At 38.2% G+C, this 22466-nt stretch overlaps 1 protein-coding gene across 1 annotated transcript in view; it reads right to left on the bottom strand.

Moving 5' to 3' along the window:
- The window catches only part of SLC44A5 (solute carrier family 44 member 5), a 371649-nt gene that overhangs the window by 93830 nt on the left and 255353 nt on the right, over positions 1–22466 (bottom strand). The window contains exon 3 of the mRNA XM_029226993.1: positions 3240–3313. Within this exon, the coding sequence (XP_029082826.1) occupies positions 3240–3313 (74 nt within the window). The remainder of the gene's footprint in view (positions 1–3239; positions 3314–22466) is intronic.

Here is a 22466-nt window from a genome sequence, read left to right as displayed (position 1 = left end):
GAAGCTATTATCTGACTTTTACACTCCCCCCCCACCAATAATAATAAAGTTTCCTAAGTCAGCGTCTAAGGGATAGGACTTAAGTCTCTGGGGATAATGTAATACATTCATATGCAATGGTGAAATCTTTTTACAGAAAATATTCACACCAGTTCCTTTGGTAGTTTTTTCTTAAATTGAAGTAGAGCTGATTTACAAATCTCTATTTTATTTATTTCCTCTCTGTTCTTTAATATTTCCTTCCTTCTGCTGACTTTGGGTTTTGTTTGTTCTTCTTTTTCTAATTCCTTTAGGTGTCAGTTTAGGCTGTTTATTTGAGATTTTTCTTATTTCTTAAGGAACACCTGTAACTGTTTATTATAGTTATAGTTGCTTTAGAATTTTCTGTCTTTTAGTCTTTAAGTGGTTGATCATCAGCCCTTATTATATATTTGCATTTCCTAGTGAGATTTTCCCTTTTAGATTCTTACTTCTTTTCCACTTAGATAAGACCCTTTAACATTTCCTCTATTCAAAATGATAATCTTGCTGGGTAGGGTATTGTAGGTTGCAGGGTTTTCCCTTCAGCACTTTGAATATATCATGCCACTCTCTTCTGGCCTGAAAACTTTCTGCAGAGAAATCAGCTGATAGCCTTACAGGGATTCCCTTGTATATGACTCCTTGTTTTCTCTTGCTGCCTTTAGAATTCTCTTTAGCTTTGACTTTTGCCATTTTAATTATGTATGTCTTGCTGTGGGTATTTTTTGGGTTCATCATGTTTGGGACTCTCTGTGCTTCCTGTACCTGGATGTCTATTTCCTTCTTCAGGTTTGGGAAGTTTTCAACCATAATTTCATCAAATACATTTTCAATCCCCTTCTCTCTTCTTCTGGGACTCCTATAATGTGAAGGTTCATATGCTTAATGCTATCTCAGAGATCTCTTAAACTGTTTCAAGTTTTTATTTATTTATTTATTTATTTTGCTGTTCTGATTCAGTGATTCCCGTTATTCTTTCACATCACATATACATTCTTCTGGATCACTCAGTCTGCTCTTCATTCCTTCTAGTGTGTTTATTTCAGCTATTGAATTCTTCATTTCTGATTGGGTCTTTTTTGTATTTTATAGTTCCTTGTTAAAATTTTTACTGTATACATCTATTTTTTTTCCTAATTCAGTAAACATTTTAATTACTAATGCTTTGAATTCTTTATCTGGTAAATTGTTTATTTTTATTTCATTATTTTTTTCAGAGTGTTTCTTTTGCTCTTTTAATTGACAGCAGTGCCTCTGCTTTTTCATTTTGCTTAACTTTCTCTGCCTCTATGAATTTAGGTGAAACAGTTACCTATTGTTGCTTGAAGGGTTGTTCTTATGCGGGGCCATTCCTGTACAGGTGCGGTGTGTCCACTGCCTTTGGTGGGAGAACTGGATTTGATATGGATCCAAGTCACATCTTTCCTCAGGGTTTGCTGGCAGCTATCACCTTGGTAGGGGGTGGGGCTAGAGATGGAGAGGTTAGAGCTGGAGCCCAGTGTGAGGCAGGGCTTCCTTTCTGCTCAGTGGCTGTCACTGCCCTATCAGGGGTAGGGTCTGAGCCCAAGTTGCTGGAGCAGAAGCCCTGAGGGTCGGGCTCAAGCTGGCTCTGTTCCCCTTAAGTGTGTGTTTTCCCCTCTCTCTGAACTGGCACTTTTGCCCCAGAGTGGGGGAGTGCTGAAGCAAGTGGGGCGTGTGAGGGCTCTCTGCTGCTGTTGTCTGCAGACAGAGGTCCAAGCTGTCTCTAATGCACTGCCTGTGCAGGCACGCACAACCGTGCACAACTGTTTTCCTTGTTCCGCTCAGACGCAGACTCAGGTGCAAGTCCCCTTTGTTCCTCACAGCAGGTCACTGTCCTCAGCCTCCACCAGCCCCGCCCTGTTGTTGAGCCATATCACTGGGCAGGTGAGGCCTATGTGGACACTTGGCCTGTGATCAGGGGGTAAGCTGTGGTGGAGCAGCTGCTGTCAGGGGTCGGGGCTACTTCAGATGCACTGCTTGAGTAAGCTCAACAGTGGCTGCCACCATCCCACTCAGGCCATGCCCAGGGACTAGTTCATCTCTGCATCCCACAGTCGAGTCTTCTCCCTAGTCATGGCTGCCCCAGATCCAGTGCTGCTCTGTGACATGGAATGAGCAGAATCAGAGCCTTTGCTTGGCTTGGGTGTGTGCCAAGGCAGTTATGGGAAACCCAGCAGCCACTAGAGCAGACCACTCTCCACCCTGCCTCAGGGCAAGACAACACATGAGTATTCCTCACAACTGGAGTCCACGCTTCTCACAGCCCCCCTGTTAGACCCAGCAGTCCTCCAACCAGCTAAGAGGGCTCGTCTCCTCTGTATAGGACCCCAGGACTGGGGCACCCAATCTGTGGCTCTCACTGCTTACTCCCCAGGGTGAGTGTCCAACTGTGTGATCTTTCTTGCCCTCTGAAGTCCCCTCCCAGGAGCACAGGTCCTGATCTGATTGCTTTTTTTTTTTCCCTTCCTACCCAATTATGTGTGTATCATTCTTACAGCCTTGGAGTCTTTCTGCCAGTTTCCAGTTAGTTTTCAGTGAGAGTTGTTCCACATGTAGATGTATGTTTGATGTGTTTGTGGAGGGAGGTGAGCTCCATGTCCTCTTACTCTGCCATCTTGATTGATCCCCTTTGGTAGTTTTTAAAACAACCCAAATAAAGACCATCTATATTTGCCCTCTTTATTTTCACTTCCATAGAAAAATCTTTAATCTAACAATGAACAACAGGATATCTCTTTCTGGTAGGCGAAGACAATAGGATTTCCTATATGTCAATGACCTATTTGGTGAAATTCTTACTTCTTTTTAATTTACTTATAAAAAGAAAAGGTTATGTATTACTTAAACTTATCTAGGCCCTAGTTCTTATTAGTAAATAGCAACATGAACTTTATTAGCTGCTTAATAAAATTTCAAAAGTAAAAATGATTAAAAAGCAACCATAAGGTTTTTTTGTTCTTCTGTATAATTGTATTTACCTAAGTAATTTAGGCTTGCCTTTGGATAAACTGCTTTGTGTTTATTTTTCATTGCATCTGCTACCCAATGACTCCTGGTGAGGTACATTCCCTCCAGAAAATATAATAATCGACAATAAGAAGGATTTTGGAAGAAAATGATTAATGTTAAAAATGTGACATTGACTTAGTTATTTAATTAGCAAATGTTAAATATCTTCTATACCTGTATTTACTCACCCACAAGTCCTAAAAGAATGTAGGCAATAATGAACAGTATGAAGATCATGCAGCACAGCACATCTGTACAACTCCTAAAAACAAAAAGGAACAAAGAATTAAAAGCGTCCTGAGAAGATTCACATAGCATCCGTTTTCCTCTCTCTTATGGACTTAATGTGTCTCCTCCAATTCCCTATGTTGAAATCTAACCCCCAAGGTGATGGTATTAGAAGGTGTGTGTCGGGGGAGAATTAAAAGGGGTACAAAATAACTTATTGTTCACTGCAAAAAAATATAAGAAGGGAGAAAAAGACAATAACAACAGTGATATGCCATTTTATACCTAATAATTCTGAAAGGTAAATCGGATGCATTTCTGCAATCAAAGACTTTAGCAGCAGGGAGTGGTTATAGTTCCATGATTAAAGAAGTTTCCCCAGAGCTGTTAATATTTATTTTCTTGATTCTTTATTTGTAAAATGTTTTTAGAGGTTAGAGTACACCAACATCAAGAAGCTTTTTTATTTGAAATTGTAATTTAAGCTATTTGATTTTCTTCATGCTTCCCAATACATGGTATAATAAAACAAATTAGCCATTTCCATTCCTCTCTCTCTCCATTATCATTCTACATGCACAATTAAAGGGTACTATTATTAAATAAAGGATTGACTGCATAAGCTTTCTATGAGGAATGGAGTTGCAATTATTTGAACAACAATGTCTATAATGCATTAAAAAATGAAATGGGTCTAAATGGTAATTTTCCAGCTATTCTGAAAGCTGGATATCGTGAAATGAGGTTTAGAGAAAATTTAGCTCATAGAGACTTGGTTATTTTCTAAGGGATCACAAGTCAAACCAGTATCCAGTAGGATACTCAGGCTTTCAACTAAAGTATTTCCTATTTCTAATATTAAATTTTGTTCAGCTCCTAAGTGGTCTAGAAGGTCAAAACTATATCTTGAAAGTATGAAACAATACAATCATTCTTTCTTGAAACTTAATGAAGAATCTATTAGTAAAGAAAAAGATGGACCTATTTGACAGGATTAAAAGATGTGCATGAGAATTTTCATAGCAAAAACTTCTTGTTCTAGAGGGCATATGGATATGTTCCAGTCTTTTACCACAAGCAGGTGGAAGTTACATTCTATTTTTAGTGGTGGTAGTAATAATAATAACGAATGATAATTGTACAGTAACAGACACAGTAATACCTTACACATTGATAAATCCCTGTTTTACCTTTACTGCTCTCACATACATAACTTTGGTTTTTAGGGGTAATGAGGTAAGCTGACTTATGTAAGGTCCATGAGAGAGAGGTAGTTACAGAGGCAGACAAATATCTACGTCTCTGCTGCCTAACCTTTTTCATTTAGTGTTTATTCTAATAAGATTACAACTTTCTAGAAAGACTACAAGTAGCCGTATCTAAAACTCCATACACATCCTTATTACTCTACCTCACAATAGGAAATGGATCCACCATAAGGAAAGCTAATCACAGTCAATTCAGAAACAAACTATCACTTGTTTAAGTCTAATTTCAACCCAGGAATTTTAAATTTCATTGGGACTGAAGAATTATGAGAATAATAAAGAGAGAAGAAAACAGGCACTCTAGTTTTCTTTGGTTAACAACCACTGAAGGGCTTCCCTGGTGGCGCAGTGGTTGAGAGTCCGCCTGCCGATGCAGGGGACGCGGGTTCATGCCCCGGTCCGGGAAGATCCCACGTGCCGTGGAGCGGGTGGGCCCGTGAGCCATGGCCGCTGAGCCTGCGCATCCGGAGCCTGCGCTCCGCAATGGGAGAGAGGCCACAACAGTGAGAGGCCCGCGTACCGCAAAAAACAAAAAACAAAAAACAACCATTGAAGGCAAAACCTGGTGGGGGTGAGGAGAGGATCTGGCTCGTGTGCATTCTGACACATCCTACTCAAGATCAGGTTCTCATCCTGTCAGGGCAGTTGCTGAATAGCCTGATACCTAATAACGAATGCCTGCAGGTGAGGAACTAAAGGAGAGAAAACTAGAACAGTGGTATGTTTTTACTAGAAATCTTGAAGCTGTCAAAGCCCTGTGGGTAATGGTAACTACCAAGGAGACAGGGATGTAACCAGAAGCCCCAGCCAGGCTGGCCAGCATCCTGTAATATTATATCTATAGTATGTTTATATCTACATAGTTACATTGTATATAATACATACTATAATGCATGTTTATAATGACAATATCATATAGTATTATAAGGTTTTCTCTTCATATTATGTAGTAAGCACAGAGAGAAGTAAACATACTAGAAAGATGAATAAAAGAAACTTAAAAACAGAGCACAAGGAAAGAAGCAGAAACACCCCCCCCCCAAAATTTCTAAAAAAGTAAAACCCACACTCCTCGGCTACTGGCCCTAATGAATGGCATCAGTCAGGGTTTGGTTCCATGTGGGGTTTTACATTATGATTTCTCTTTCTTTTTGGTGCCAAGGACACACTACAGCCCCAAGGGCTACTGTGTACCCACACAACCCCTTCCCCCAGCAGTCTCTCACCACAGTGGGACAGCATTTCTCAGTAATTCACACCTTGACATGTTTGGGGATTCTATTCTGGGACTAGGAAGGATAACGAATTCAAGTCCGCTTTGCTTTTCTGGAACTCTGCTTTAGAGAAATAGAAGCCGATACCCCATGGCCAGACTGGTTAATTTCATTTTATTTAAGCATGGAAAAATGTTGAACAAAGTGAAAATTATGGAAAATTCAAGAGTTTCAAAACATAGGAAAGCTTTTCTAGATGAAACATTCTTATTTCTGAAATTTTTCCTATAGTGATTTGATTCCCTTTGCTGTTTAAAATTTTTCTTTTAAAAATAGGTGTGTGTGTGTGTGTGTGTGTGTGTGTGTGTGCTTTCAGATAATTACAGTTATCTGTCATTTTTTTCCCCAGTAACTCATCTATTTCTCTCCACTTCCTCAGATACATTCCCTACTGGAAAAAAATCACTGCGTAGAAAGTTATTGGGAAATTGAATATGAAGAAAATATAAAATATAGCTTGGCCACCATTTTGGGAGTCAGGAACACAGCAGAAGCTTAATTCAAATTTTAGAAGTTATAGCACATCGTCATTGTTTCTTTCTTTGATTTCAAGGTATCTTTACAATCCCAAGTATTCTGTAGAAAATGAGCTATTTTTTAAAAACCAAGTACTTAATTTGGATAATTTTGAATACTCTTAAGATAGCTATTGAGGTAACTGGGTGATACAAGCTCATGGTTTAAAATCATTCTTAATCATGTTCTAGCTAGCGGCCTGTCATAGCTGTACATTTTCCTCAGTTGGGTTCATTTTTACTTTTATAGTAAGAACCACTATAAGAACCACTGTACTAACCTAAAAATGGGTTGCATGCCACTGAGTTCTAGAAAGAAGATTAAATATACCTGAACCCTCTCCCCTACCCTCCCTCCAAATCAAAGTCCAATTTTTTCAAAACAAGCTGCTTACACTCACATTATAAGAAAGTTATTCAAATTTTTATTCAGATTAAGCTGTCCTGGCATAAAAGTATTTTCAAAAGTTAAACTAGAAGTACCATTGCTATCTTATATCTATTTTTCCAAATTGCAATAAGAATAGGATCCCAATTATATAATCATTTGCAGATTTCCCTTTCCTGCCTATCTCTAACCCACAAGTACAGAATGCCTACAGTCACCTCAACTTGAAGCCTTGGGAGTTTCCTTTGACTTTCCCTTTTTCGTTGCTTATCTTTCATATTCAGTTGATAAGTTCTCTTGATTCCTTCTCTCTGATGTGTCTTTCATCCACCCCTTCCTTTCTATTCCTGCTGCCTGGACTTGGTCCACATTCTCTTAACCACTCTTCAAACTATTACTGTGGCCCCTTAATTGGGCTCCTGCATGTAGTCCCTGCCTGATCCAAATCATTCTGCACATCACTGATATCACTGATAGGGGACAATGTCACTTTATTATTTAAAAATTGCAGTGCTTCTCCACCACCTGTTCAATAATTTCCAAATGCCTTAGCTTTATGTTTAAGAACCTACAGATTTAATCCTAGTTCAAGCCCCAGACTACCTTTCTAGCTTTTCTGCCTCTATTCATCTCAATGTGCTTCAACCAACTTGGACTTTTTCACTTATTGAATACACCATGAAATCTCCCTTGACCACACTCAGAGCTCTCTGCTCATGGTCCTTTTAGACTCATCCTCCTAGGACATCATATGTCCCAATTTGTATGAAACAGCCAGGGTTTACACCTATTATCCCAGAGTAACAATTAGCAATATTCCCTTTTACTATGAAAAGTGCCCCAGTGTGGATCTCAACCCCATCTACTAAAATCCCATTCTTCATATGGTTGGATTCCCTTCCTCTTCTAGGGCTGAATAACATTCCATTGTATGTATATGCCATATTTTTTAACCCATTCATTTGTCAATAAACATTTAGGCTGTTTCCACATCTTAGCTATTGTGAATAGTGCTGCAGTGAACATGGGAGTGCAGATATATCTTTGAGATCCTGATTTCAATTCTTCTGGACAATGTGGATAAACCTAGAGGAACTTACGCTAAGTGAAGTAAGCCAATCACAGAAAGACAAATAACTGCAGTATTCTACTAATTTGAGATATCTAAAATAGTCAAACTCATAGAAAGTAGAATGGTGGTTGCCAGGCGCAGGAGAGAGAGGCAAATGGGGAGTTACTTATTCAATGGCAATAAGTTCCAAGTATGCAAGATGAGTAAGTTCCAGAGAACTCTGGTACAGCATTGTGCCTATATGTTTAACACTACTGTATTGGGCACTGAAAAATTTGTTAAGAGGGGAGATCTCACATTAAGTGTTCTTACCACAATTAAAAAAAAACACATAGCATGGAAGACATGATAACCATGGCAAGGCTGCAATATATAGGAATATATTTGTGCAAGTTCATAAGTTATTTGCATTTAAAATTTTGCTATGAGTAAGCATAATACAGGTATTAAATATGTGATTGCAAATGTAAAACTTTTTTAACTTAAAAAAATTAAAGGGGAGACCTGCAAGATGGCAGAGGAGTAAGACGTGGAGATCATCTTCCTCCCCACAAACATATCAAAAATAAATCTACATGTGGAACAACACCTGCTAAACACTGGCAAAAGACCTCAGACTTCCCAAAAGGAAGCCATACATGGCCGTGTGGCTGACAGGATCTTGGTTCTCTGGCTGGGTGTCAGGCCTGAGCCTCTGAGGTGGGAGAGCCAACTTCAGGACACTGGACCACAAGACCTCCTGGTCCCACATAATATCAATCAGTGTGAGCTCTCCCAGAGATCTTTGTCTCAAGGCTAAGACCCAGCTCCACTGAACGACCAGCAAGCTCCATTGCTGGACACCCCATGACAAACAACTAGCAAGGCAGGAACACAATCCCACTCGTTAGCAGAGAGCCTGCCTAAAATCATACTAAGTTCACAGACACTCAAAAACACACCACCGGATGCACTCTTGCCCACAAGAAAGACAAGATCCAGACTCATCCACCAGAACACAGGCACCAGTACCCTCCACCAGGAAGCCTACATAACCCACTGAACCAACCTTACCTACTGGGGACAGACACCAAAAACAACAGGAACTATGAACTTGCAGCCTGCGAAAAGGAAACCCCAAACACAGTAAGTTAAGCAAAATGAGAAGACAAAGAAATACGCAGCAGATGAAGGAGCAAAGTAAAAACCCACCAGACCAAACAAATGAAGAGGAAATAGGCAGTCTACATGAAAAAGAATTCAGAATAATGAGAGTAAAGATGATGCAAAATCTTGGAAATAGAATAGAGAAAATACACAAAATTTTAACAAGAACCTAGAAGAACTAAAGAGCAAACCAACAGTAATGAACAACATAATAAATGAAATTAAAAGTTCTCTAGAAGGAATCAATAGCAGAATAACTGAGGCAGAACGGATAAGTGACTGGAAGATAAAATAGTGGAAATAACTACAGCAGACCAGAATAAAGAAAAAAGAATGAAAAGAATTGAGGACAGTCTCAGAGACATCTGAGACAACATTAAAGGCACCAACATTCGAATTATAGGGGTCCCAGAAGAAGAAGATAAAAAAAAGGGACTGAGAAAATATTAGAAGAGATTATAGTTGAAAACTTCCCTAAAACGGGAAAGGAAATAGTCAAGTACAGGAAGTGCAGAAAGTCCCATATAGGATAAATCCAAGGAGAAACACGCCGAGACACATAGTAATCAAAGTGACAAAAATTAAATACAAAGAAAAAAATATTAAAAGCAGCAAGGGAAAAGCAACAAATAACATACAAGGGAATCCTCAGAAGGTTAACAGCTGATCTTTCAGCAGAAACTCTGCAAGCCAGAAGGGAATGGCAGGACATATTTAAAGTGATGAAAGGGAAAAACCTACAACCAAGATTACTTTACCCAAAAAAGATCTCATTCAGATTTGAGGGAGAAATTAAAACCTTTGCAGACAAGCAAAAGCTAAGAGGATTCAGCACCACCAAACCAGCTTTACAACAAATGCTAAAGGAACTTCTCTAGGCAGGAAACACAAGAGAAGGAAAAGACCTACAATAACAAACCCAAAACAATTAAGAAAATGGTAATAGGAACATACATATCAATAACTACGTTAAATGTAAATGGATTAATGCTCCAACCAAAAGACATAGACTGGATGAATGGATACAAAAACAAGACCCACACATATGCCTCCTACAAGAGACCCACTTCAGACCGAGGAACACATACAGACTGAAAGTGAGGGGATGGAAAAAGATATTCCATGCAAATGGAAGTCAAAAGAAAGCTGGCATAGCAATTCTCATATCAGACAAAATAGACTTTAAAATAAAGACTATTAGAAGAGACAAAGAAGGACACTACATAATGATCAAGGGATCAATCCAAGAAGAAGAAATAACAATTGTAGATATTTATGGAACCAAAATAGGAGCACCTCAATATATAAGGCAAATACTAACAGCCATAAAAGGGGAAATCAACAGTAACACAATCATAGTAGGGGACTTAACACCCCACTTTCACCAATGGACAGATCATCCAAAATGAAAATAAATAAGGAAACACAAGCTTTAAATGATACATTAAACAAGATGGACTTAATTGATATTTATAGGACATTCCATCCAAAAACAAAAGAATACATTTTCTTCTCAACTGCTCATGGAACATTCTCCAGGACAGATCATATCTTGGGTCACAAACCAAGCCTTGGTAAATTTAAGAAAATTGAAATCATATCAAGTATCCTTTCCAACCACAACGCTATGAGACTAGATATCAATTACAGGAAAAAAATCTGTAAAAACTACAAACACATGGAGGCTCAACAATACACTACTAAATAACCAAGAGATCACTGAAGAAATCAAAGAGGAAATCAAAAAATACCTAGAAACAAATGACAATGAAAACATGATGACCCAAAACTTATGGGATGCAGCAAAAGCAGTTCTAAGAGGGAAGTTTATAGCAATACAATCCTACCTCAAGAAACAAGAAACATCTCAAATAAACAATCTAAACTTACACCTAAAGCAATTACAGAAAGAAGAACCAAAAAACCCCAAAGTTAGCAGAAGGAAAGAAATCATAAAGATCCCATCAGAAATGAAAAACAAATGAAGGAGACGATAGCAAAGATCAATAAAACTAAAAGTTGTTTCTTTGAGAAGATAAACATAATTGATAGACCCTTAGCCAGACTCATCAAGAAAAAAAGGGAGAAGACTCAAATCAACAGAATTAGAAATGAAAAAGGAAAAGTAACAACTGACACTACAGAAATACAAAGGATCATGAGAGATTACTGCAAGCAATTATATGCCAATAAAATGGACAACCTGGAAGAAATGGACAATTCTTAGAAATACACAAACTTCTGTTCCTGAACCAGAAAGAAATAGAAAATATGAAAAGACCAATCATGAGCACTGAAATTGAAACTGTGATTAAAAATCTTCCCACAAACAAAAGTCCAGGACCAGATGGCTTCACAGGCGAATTCTATCAAACATTTAATGAAGATCTAACACCTATCCTTCTCAAACTCTTCCAAATTATAGCAGAGGGAGGAACACTCCCAAACTCATTCTACAAGGCCACCATTACCCTGATACCAAAATGAGACAAAGAAGTCACGAAAAAAAATAACTACAGGCCAACATCACTGATGAACATAGACGAAAAAATCCTCAACAAAATACTAGCAAAAAGAATCCAACAGCACATGAAAGGGATCATACACCATGATCAAGTGGGGTTTATCTCAGGAATACAAGGATTCTTCAGTATACGCAAATCAATCAATGTGATACACCATATTAACAAACTGAAGAATAAAAACCATATGATCATCTCAATAGATGCAGGACATGCTTTTGACAAAATTCCACACCCATTTTTGATAAAAAATACCTTTCAGAAAGTAGGCATAGAGGGAACTTACCTCAACATAATAAAGGCCATATATAACAAACCCACAGCAAACATCGTTCTCAATGGTGAAAAACTGAAACGATTTCCACTAATATCAGGAACAAGACAAGGTTGCCCACTCTCACCACTATTATTCCACATAGTTTTGGAAGCTTTACCCAAAGCAATAAGAGAAGAAAAAGGAAAAAAAGGAATACAAATTGAAAAAGAAGAAGTAAAACTGTCACTGTTTGCAGATGACATGATACTATACATAGGGAATCCTAAAGATGCTACCAGAAAACTAATAGAGCTAATCAATGAATTTGGTAAAGTAGCAGGATACAAAATTAATGCACAGAAATCTCTGGCATTCCTATACACTACTGATGAAAAACCTGAAAGAGAAATTAAGGGAACACTCTCATTTACCACTGAAACAAAAAGAATAAAATACCTAGGAATAAACGTACCTAAGGAGACAAAAGACCTGTATGCAGAAAATTATAAGACACTGATGAAAGAAATTAAAGATGATACAAACACATGGAGAGATATACCATGTTCTTGGTTTGGAAGAATCAACATTGTGAAAATTACTATACTACACAAAGCAATCTACAGGTTCAATGCAATCACTATCAAACAACCAATGGGGGCTTCCCTGGTGGCGCAGTGGTTGAGAGTCCGCCTGCCAATGAAGGGCACACAGGTTCGTGCCCCGGTCCGGGAAGATCCCACATGCCACGGAGTGGCTGGGCACGTGAGCTATGGCCGCTGGGCCTGCACGTCCGGAGCTTGTGCTCCGCAACGGGAGAGGCCACAACAGTGAGAGACCCACGTACCACAAAAAACAAACAAACAAACAAAACAATCAATGGCATTTTTCACAGAACTAGAAGAAAAAATTTCACAATATGTATGGAAACACAAAAGACCCCGAAGAGCCAAAGCAATCTTGAGAAAGAATAATGGAGTTGGAGGAATCAGGCTCCTGGACTTCAGACTATATTACAAAGGTTCAGTAATCAATACAGTATGGTACTGGCACTAAAACAGAAATACAGATCAATGTAAGAGGATAGAAAGCCCAGAGATAAACCCATGCACATATGGTCACCTTATCTTTAATAAAGGAGGCAAGAATATACAATGGAGAAAAGACAGCCTCTTCAATAAGTGGTGCTGGGAAAACTGGACAGCTACATGGAAAAGAATGAAATTAGAACACTCCCTAACACCATACACAAAAATAAACTCAAAATGGATTAAAGACCTAAATGTAAGGCCAGACATTATAAAACACTAAGAGGAAAACATAGGCAGAACACTCTATGACATAAATCACAGCAAGATCCTTTTTGACCCACCTCCTAGAGAAAGGGAAATAAAAACAAAAATAAACAAATGGGACCTAATGAAACTTAAAAGCTTTTGCACAGCTAAGGAAACCATAAACAATATGAAAAGACAACCCTCAGAATGGGAGAAAATATTTGCAAATGAAGCAACTGACAAAGGATTAATCTCCAAAATATACAAGAAGCTCATACAAGCTCAATATCAAAAAAGCAAACAACCCAATACAAAAATGGGCAGAATACCTAAAGAGACATTTCTCTAAAGAAGGTATACAGATGGCCAACAAACACATGAAACATCACCAACCATTAGAGAAATGCAAATCAAAACTACAGTGAGGTATATCACCTCACACCAGTCAGAATGGCCATCATCAAAAAATCTACAAACAATAAATGCTGGAGAGGGTGTGGAGAAAAGGGAACCCTCCAGCACTGTTGGTGGGAATGTAAACCAATACAGCCACGATGGAGAACAGTATGGAGGTTCCTTAAAAAACTAAAAATAGAACTACCATACGACCCAGCAATCCCACTACTGGGCATATACCCTGAGAAAACCATAATTCAAAAAGAGTCATGTACCACAATATTCATTGCAGCACTAGTTACAATAGCCAGGACATGGAAGCAACCTAAGTGTCCATTGACAGATGAATGGATAGAGAAGATGTGGCACATATACACAATGGAATATTACTCAGCCATAAAAAAGAAAGAAAACTGAATTATTTGTAGTGAGGTGGATGGACCTAGAGACTGTTATACAGAGTGAACTAAGTCAGAAATAGGAAAACAAATACCGTTCGCTAACACATATATATGAAATCTAAAAAAAAAAAATATTGGTTCTGACGAACTAGATGCAGGAAAAGAATAAAGATTCAGATGTAGAGAATGGACTTGAGGACACAGGGAGGGGGAAGGGTAAGCTGGGATGAAGTGAGAGTGTGGCATGGACATATATACACTACCAAATGTAAAATAGATAGCTAGTGCGAAGCAGCTGCATGGCACAGGGAGATCAGCTTGGTGCTTTGTGACCACCTACAGGGGTGGGATAGGGAGGTTGGGAGGGAGATGCAAGAGGGAGGAGAAATGGGAATATATGTATATGTATAACTGATTCACTTTGTTATAAAGCAGAAACTAACAGACCACTGTAAAGCAATTAAACTTCAATAAAGATGTTAAAAATAAATAAAGCAAATCCCCCATAAAAAAATTAAAAAATAAAAATAAATGCCCCTGAATTGCAAAAAAAAAAAAAAAATTATAATCCCGACTTTCAAATAAGGTCAAATGTCACCTCCTTCATGCAGTTTTCAACTAAAAGAGATCCCTCACATCTCTGTAGACTTACAGAAACTGTGTTTGTACATCTTTAAGGCAATTATCTTCCACCTATTATAATCTAGACGGGGGGTGGCAAACTGCAGGCCAAGGGCCAAATCTGGCTTGCTGCCTACTATTGTATAGCTTTTTGTGAACTAAGAATGGTTTTAACGTTTTAAAAATAGCTTTAGAAATCAAAAGAGTAATATTTTGTTATATAAGAATTACACAAGGGCTTCCCTGGTGGCGCAGCGGTTGGGAGTCCGCCTGCCGATGCAGGGAACATGGGTTCGTGCCCCGGTCTGGGAGGATCCCACATGCCGCGGAGCGGCTGGGCCCGTGAGCCACGGCCGCTGAGCCTGCTCGTCCGGAGCCTGTGCTCCGCAATGGGAGAGGCCACAGCAGTGCGAGGCCCGCGTACCGAAAAAAAAAAAAAAATTACACAAAATTCAAATCTCACTGTCCATAAATACAGACTTTTGGAAAATAGCTACACTGATTTACGCATGTATTGTCTATGGCTACTTTTGTGCCTCAATGGCTGAGTTGAGTAGTCACAATAGAAACCATCTGGCGTGCACAGCCTAAAATTAACTACCTGGACTTTTTTAGAAAACGTTTGCTGACCTCTGATCTAGGCCGTAATGCCCTCTGTGGCAGCATTTAGCATAGAGTCTTGCATGCTGCAGACATATGGCAATCTATGTCCCATGAACGATCAGTAAGACATCTCCGACAGACTAATACATCATAAGCAGGCTCTGGTGAAAATCAGAGTGCTATATTTCAAATTTCAGATCTTTTTGGTTGGCGTGGTGTGGGGTGAGGACTATTTGGTGAATGTGTTGTCTAAGGATTTAATTTTTTGGTTCAGCTTAAGCCTGCCCCCTAGATATTGCTGTCTCCAGTAAAATAAATCATAGAAGAAAACCCATTAGATTCAGAGGTAATAAGAGAGTTTTATTTCTTAAGTTCATATTTCAGTTCTACACTAGTTCTTCTTTTCCTACAACTGTCATTCTGACTCCTTTTCAGGGACAGCTTTCTATCTTCATTCAGAAATTGATTCATTTACTAGTTTTCTTTCTTTGTGGCAGCTGAAATTCCAGTGATGTCAACCATTCTGAAAGGTCATTAATATCAAGCATTAGAGCAAGAATGGAAGTCTTATACATAGTTATTCTCTGACAGATCATCCATTTGTGCCTAATGAGTCAGTTTAGGGACTGTCCACTGCCATGATTCCAGTCTGATGATCACCTCTCATTTGAAAGTTCTTGGTGTCACCTGGGTACATCTGTTCCCTACATAGCTGCATTTATAACCCACAGTCTAGAAGCACTGCTCCTCTGTGGTTCTGCTGGCACCTTGCATAATGCCATTAAGTCATCTGTTACCTCTTAGTTTCTTACTGCAGAAGTCTGTTCCAGAAAATAGAATGGCTGCTTCACTTCCCAGAGGCTTTATTAAAGGACAGTACATTCTGGGGCTCTCCTCCAAGCTTCACCGAGATGCACTTGGCAAACTGCAGAATGTGGCTTGGAATTAGATCATCTGCGTTGATGCTTAGTCAGCAGACTCAAAACATTTGGGGCTATTTGAGGGTAGGATTCTGTGTAAGTTAAAAAATACCTCTATTCCTCCGTTCTTCACTATTAATGGAGAATCTGGTGATCTGTGAGAGGAGCATTCTCCAAGAGTTGTGTTTGAAGGAGCAAATTGTAACTTTTCCCCTTGCTTCCAGCTTCTCTTTTTCCTGGACACATTGTCTAAAAGTTCTCTACTGTTCTGTTCCCACAGCTTTAGATTATACCATGTACCATTGTGTGTGTGTCTGTGTCTGTGTGTGTGAGAGAGAGAGAGAGAGAAAGCTGAGGTTTCTACAAGCATAATAAAAAGTTAAAGATTATCTTGAAGAATTATATTGTTACGGAATCAAAAACTTAATAGGAAGGCACAATGAGCTTTTAATCACATGAACTAGTATTATCAGGTGTTCAATCTAAATACAGGTGTTTTAAGTCTCTTAAAAAATAAATTAAGGGGCTTCCCTGGTGGCGCAGTGGTTGAGAGTCCGCCTGCCGATGCAGGGGACACGGGTTCGTGTCCCGGTCTGGGAAGATCCCACATGCCGTGGAGTGGCTGGGCCCGTGAGCCATGGCCTCTGGGCCTGCACGTCTGGAGCCTGTGCTCCACAACGGGAGAGGCCACAACAGTGGGAGGCCCACATACCGCAAAAAAAAAAAAAATATTAAGGATGACTTCAAGGTTACGTTTACCTTAAAAGATAATTTTGACACCCAATCATTGAGAAAAGAGTGTGAGTTTTATGGGATTATTCTTTTTTAGCACATTTTAAACTGTTGCTGAAAATGAAACATACCAAATAACATAATACCCTAAGAAATTATAGAATGATATTGATAATGTCTTTCGAATTGATTAGGACATTTAAGATGATATTTCAGTGTTGTACCTGCTTTACTTAGTTCTTTTGGATAACTAGATCCTAAAAGCTTCCCTATTCTCTATGGTTAATCTTTTCTTCTATACTGTTTGTACTTGGGTTTCCATTGTCTTGAGAGAGTAGCTTTAACTGGTTGTAATTTATATTTTCTATTTGTACACTGGAAAAAACCCTCATTTTTATATAGAGAAGTTTAAGTGATGTATATATAAATGTTTCTTTTGTTTAAAATGAAACAAGGTCAGACAAAAATTGATCTTACTATGTTATTCATCATCTTTGTAAAACTTGCATAGTATCCAAGAATCTGTCAGTGGGAGGAAACCACTCAGAAAATTCCTAGTAAAATCAGAACTGAATCATAGTTATTGCCCATATTACAGCTGGCATTGTGGACCAAAGGCACCATCAGAGAGGTGCTAGGAGAACCAGCTGAGAACAGCCTTGGGAATTAGTCCATAAATTTACAGGGAATCCCTATCAGTTCAAAAGGCTCATTAATCTTCTTGGAAGAGGTTAGCATCCTTCTACATAGAAACACATAGTAGTAAGTGCTCAAAAATATTTGTTTAAACAATGAACTTCTGAAAATTCTCATGACTTGTATAGTGACAAAAATTCTGCTGTTAAAATTTTTTAAAAAGCATGCTTCTTAAAATCATATGATAAATATCAATAGTGAATATTTTTAGTAATCAAAGGCCTGCACATGAAAATGAAAAGATTACTATTTGTCACCCAAAATTTTAATAATAAAAAAATTACCTACAGACGATGGGCACTTTAGAAAATTACACGCCCTTTGATCTAATAATTCCTTTTCTAGTAATTTATAGCATGGAAATATGTATAGAAGAAGCAATAATTTATTTATAAGGGTTTAAAACACTGATTTTGGGCTTCCTTGGTGGTGCAGTGGTTGAGAGTCCGCCTGCCGATGCAGGGGATACAGGTTCGTGCCCCGGTCTGGGAAGATCCCACGTGCCGCGGAGCGGCTGGGCCCGTGAGCTATGGCCGCTGAGCCTGTGCGTCCGGAGCCTGTGCTCCACAACGGGAGAGGCCACAACAGTGAGAGGCCCGCGTACCGCAAAACAAAACAAACAAACAAAAAAAACCACTGATTTAAATCATACATGTAGAAAACAATGTTTCTCCATCATAACTTTTTTTTACTTAGAATTTGTTTTGGCAATAATTTCAGTTTTTAGAGGAAAACAACAAATGCAACATGACATATTGGGCTTAAGTGATATCTAGCATTACAGCACTAGTATGTTGTTGGTAAATCTTTACTGTGAAATGAGAGGTCTTGCTGATTTTAGGAAAAATATTAACAATTTGTGAGATGGTATAATAAGGGATGGTATGTTTTCATTTGTTCAAAGCAAAGAAGCATAGGCATTCAACACATGTCTACTGAATAAATGAGTGAAAGTGTTACTTGAACATTAGACATTAAAATACTGTAGACATTTAACAAATGTATAAAAATGCTGTGTCGCTCTGCTTTTAAATTATTCAGCAAAATGGGAAATTCCAACCATTTGTCTAGAGCCTGAAATAGTATATGAATTGCTCATTCTTTTCTGTAAATATTTACTAATACATTTTATTCTACAAGCTGTTTGTTCTACAATAAAGCATTACTAGTAAGAATAGGGTCGTTGTTAACTTTAAAGGGGACTTAATTAAACTTTTTAGGGTTTTTAAGGTAAAACTCAATGTTTATTGATTTATACTTACTAAATACAGTCTCTGTGTAATCCAGTTTAAATCTGAACCTAACTGTGTCAGTTAAAAATGTGTTCAGTTGCAAATACCAGAAAATTTATGTTAGAAACAGTGGCTTAAATTCCAAAGAACTTGTTTCATACAAGAAGTTCTGCGGTTGGCAGTCCTGGGCTAGCGTGCCATGTCATTCAGTGATGCCATTAGGGACCTAACTCATTTCCTCTTTCTGCCCCTTCATCCTTAGCTTGTAGACATTTATTTTCATGCTTGTACCTCATATCACAAGTTGACTGCCGCACTCAAGACACCTGAATCACTTCAATAAAGCTTTGTCTTTTTATTCACAAAAGAAGGTCCCTTCTAGAAGACTTGCCCTTGAGCTCATTGGCTTGAACTGTGTCTCATGGCCAACCCTGCCTGGAAGGTGGTTAGCATAATTGAATGCTTGATTTTTCAGCTTCTATAGTAGAAGAGGCAAGGCAGAAGATGGTTTGGAATGCATATTCAGGGAGACAAATTACAGAATATACCACAGCTACTAGTGAGATTTAAACAATCATAAAAAATAATATTATTTGTTCTAATAATTTTTAGTCAACCCAAATGGATTATACAAAAGAATGTGTGTTTTTCTCTGAGACTACTTTGTTTTCCCTGAAGGATATATACATATTTTTTAACATCTTTATTAGTGTATAATTGCTTTAAAATGGTATGTTAGTTTCTGCTTTATAACAAAGGGAATCAGCTATACATATACATATATCCCCATATCTCCTCCCTCTTGCATCTCCCTCCCACCCTCCCTATCTCACCCCTCTAGGTGGTCACAAAGCACCGAGCTGATCTCCCTGTGCTACGTGGCTGCTTCCAACTAGCTATCTAATTTACATTTGGTAGTATATGTCCATGCCACTCTCTCACTTCGTCCCAGCTTACCCTTCCCCCTCCCTGTGTCCTCAAGTCCATTCTCTAGTAGGTCTGCGTCTTTATTCCTATCCTGCCCCTAGGTTCTTCATAACCACTTTTTTTTTAGATTTCATATATATGTGTTAGCATACGGTACTTGATTTTCTCTTTCTGCCTTACTTCACTCTGTATGACACACTCTAGGTCCATCCACCTCACTACAAATAACTCAATTTTGCTTCTTTTATGGCTGAGTAATATTCCATTGTATATATGTGCCACATCTTCTTTATCCATTCGTCTGTTGATGGACACTTATTAAATATTAAACATATTTTGTAAGTTTAACATAGGAAAACTGAATATTGTATATTCTCACAGAATTCAAGAAGTGAAACTGAGATTCATTTCCCAGCAAAGCATATTCTAGAGCTGATATCAGTAACAGCAAAATAGGAAGTTATAACACCTTATCTGTGGCTAATTTTATATTTCATATTCAATCAATTAATTCTTGACATCCATGTTCAATGGAAGGGAGTTTGAAATTTAAATCCAGCCATAGTAAACATATGCAACTGCAGTTTTCCTAAGCTGAATATTGAAATACAAATTTCCCCTAATTCATATGTATATATATATATTTTTTATATTGCCTATACTATATAATTCCATAGAATATCTTGAAATTATTATTTTAGTTTGGGATCCAGTATTTGTTTGGGAGCTAATATTTATTCCGTTTTCTTTACATACACATTTTATATGGGCTAAAATATTAATTAATTAATTAATTTTTAAACATCTTTATTATAGTATAATTGCTTTACAATGGTGTGTCAGTTTCTGCTTTATAACAAAGTGAAAAAGTGATACATATACATATGTCCCTATATCTCTTCCCTCTTGCATCTCCCTCCCTCCCACCCTCCCTATACCACCCCTCTAGATGGTCACAAAGCACTGAGCAGATCTCCCTGTGCTATGAGGCTGCTTCCCACTAGCTATTTTATGTTTGGTACTGTACATATGTCCATGCCACTCTCTCACTTTGTCCCAGCTTACCCTTCCCCCTCCCCGTATCCTCAAGTCCATTCTCTAGTAGGTCTGCATCTTTATTCCCATCCTGCCCCTAAGTTCTTCTGACCATTTTCTCTCTCTCTTTTTTCTTTTTTTTTTTTTAGATTCCATATATATGTGTTAACATACGGTATTTGAAAAACGGAGCTGGAAGAATCAGGGCCCCAGACTTCAGACTATACTACAAAGCTACAGTAGTCAAGACAGTATGGAACTGGCACAAAACCAGAAATACAGATCAATGGAACAGGATAGAAAACCCAGAGATAAACCCATGCACATATGGTCACCTTATCTTTGATAAAGGAGGCAAGAATATACAGTGGAGAAAAGACAGCCTCTTCAATAAGTGGTGCTGGGAAAACTGGACAGCAACATGTAAAAGAATGAAATTAGAACACTTCCTAACACCATACACAAAAATAAACTCAAAATGGATTAAAGACCTAAATGTAAGGCCAGACACCATCAAACTCTTAGAGGAAAACATAGGCAGAACACTCTATGACATAAATCACAGCAAGATCCTTTTTGACCCACCTCCTAGAGAAAGGGAAATAAAAATAAACAAATGGGACCTAATGAAACTTAAAAGCTTTTGCACAGCAAAGGAAATCATAAACAAGATGAAAAGATAACCCTCGGAATGGGAGAAAATAGTTGCAAATGAAGCAACTGACAAAGGATTAATCTCTAAAACATACAAGCAACTCTTGTAGCTCAATATCAAAAAAACAAACAACCCAATCCAAAAATGGGCAGAAGACCTAAATAGACATTTCTCCAAAGAAGATATACAGATTGTTAACAAACACATGAAGGAATGCTCAACCTCGTTAATCGTTAGAGAAATGCAAATCAAAACTACAATGAGATATCATCTCACACCGGTCAGAATGGCCATCATCAAAAAATCTACAAACAATAAATGCTGGAGAGGGTGTGGAGAAAAGGGAACCCTCCAGCACTGTTGGTGGGAATGTAAATCGATACAGCCACGATGGAGAACAGTATGGAGGTTTCTTAAAAAACTAAAAATAGAACTACCATATGACCCAACAATCCCACTACTGGGCATATACCCTGAGAAAACCATAATTCAAAAAGAGTCATGCACCACAATGTTCACTGCAGCACAATTTACAATAGCCAGGACATGGAAGCAACCTAAGTGTCCATTAGCAGATGAATGGATAAAGAAGGTGTGACACATGTATACAATGGAATATTACTCAGCCATAAAAAGGAATGAAACTGAGTTATTTGTAGTGAGGTGGACGGACCTAGAGACTGTCATACAGAGTGAAGTAAGTCACAAAGAAAAAAACAAATAATGTATATATTTTAAAAATCATTAGACATGTAATGTATCACAAACTATACCAGTAAGTCTCTTTCATTTCAATATGAGATACTCAGAACAGCATCTTAATAGTAACTCTGGGAGATATTAGGCAATTCTGTCCAGGAATTGTCCCTGTTTTTTTTTTATAACAAAGCATTACAATGCAGCATACATAATGGCTGTCAGTTCCTACTACTGTCCTCTTTCCTTCCATTCTGAGATAAAAGTTCATGGAAGACCCATATTTCCCCCCAGATGTAAGTCCTTCCTCCTCAGGATTTCACAAAACCTCCCCAGAAATTTTTTCAATGACTATTTAAGTGTCTACTATTTGCTACTATGGTGAGATATGTGTATGGGGGGTGGGGGGCAGGATGGAGGGGTGGTAAACCAAGACTGTTAGGGGGAGGAAGGAGATATTAAAAAAAAAAAAAGAATATGATCCTAGCCCTCAAATACTCATTTCATGATTTAAGAAAAAAAGATAAACACATCTAAAAGATTAATGTTAAAAAATAC

Source organism: Monodon monoceros, unplaced genomic scaffold (genome assembly GCF_005190385.1).
Source record: "Monodon monoceros isolate NGI ecotype Baffin Bay Population unplaced genomic scaffold, NGI_Narwhal_1 Super_Scaffold_18, whole genome shotgun sequence".
NCBI lineage: Eukaryota > Metazoa > Chordata > Mammalia > Artiodactyla > Monodontidae > Monodon > Monodon monoceros.
This window is presented reverse-complemented; position numbering and strand designations above follow the sequence as displayed.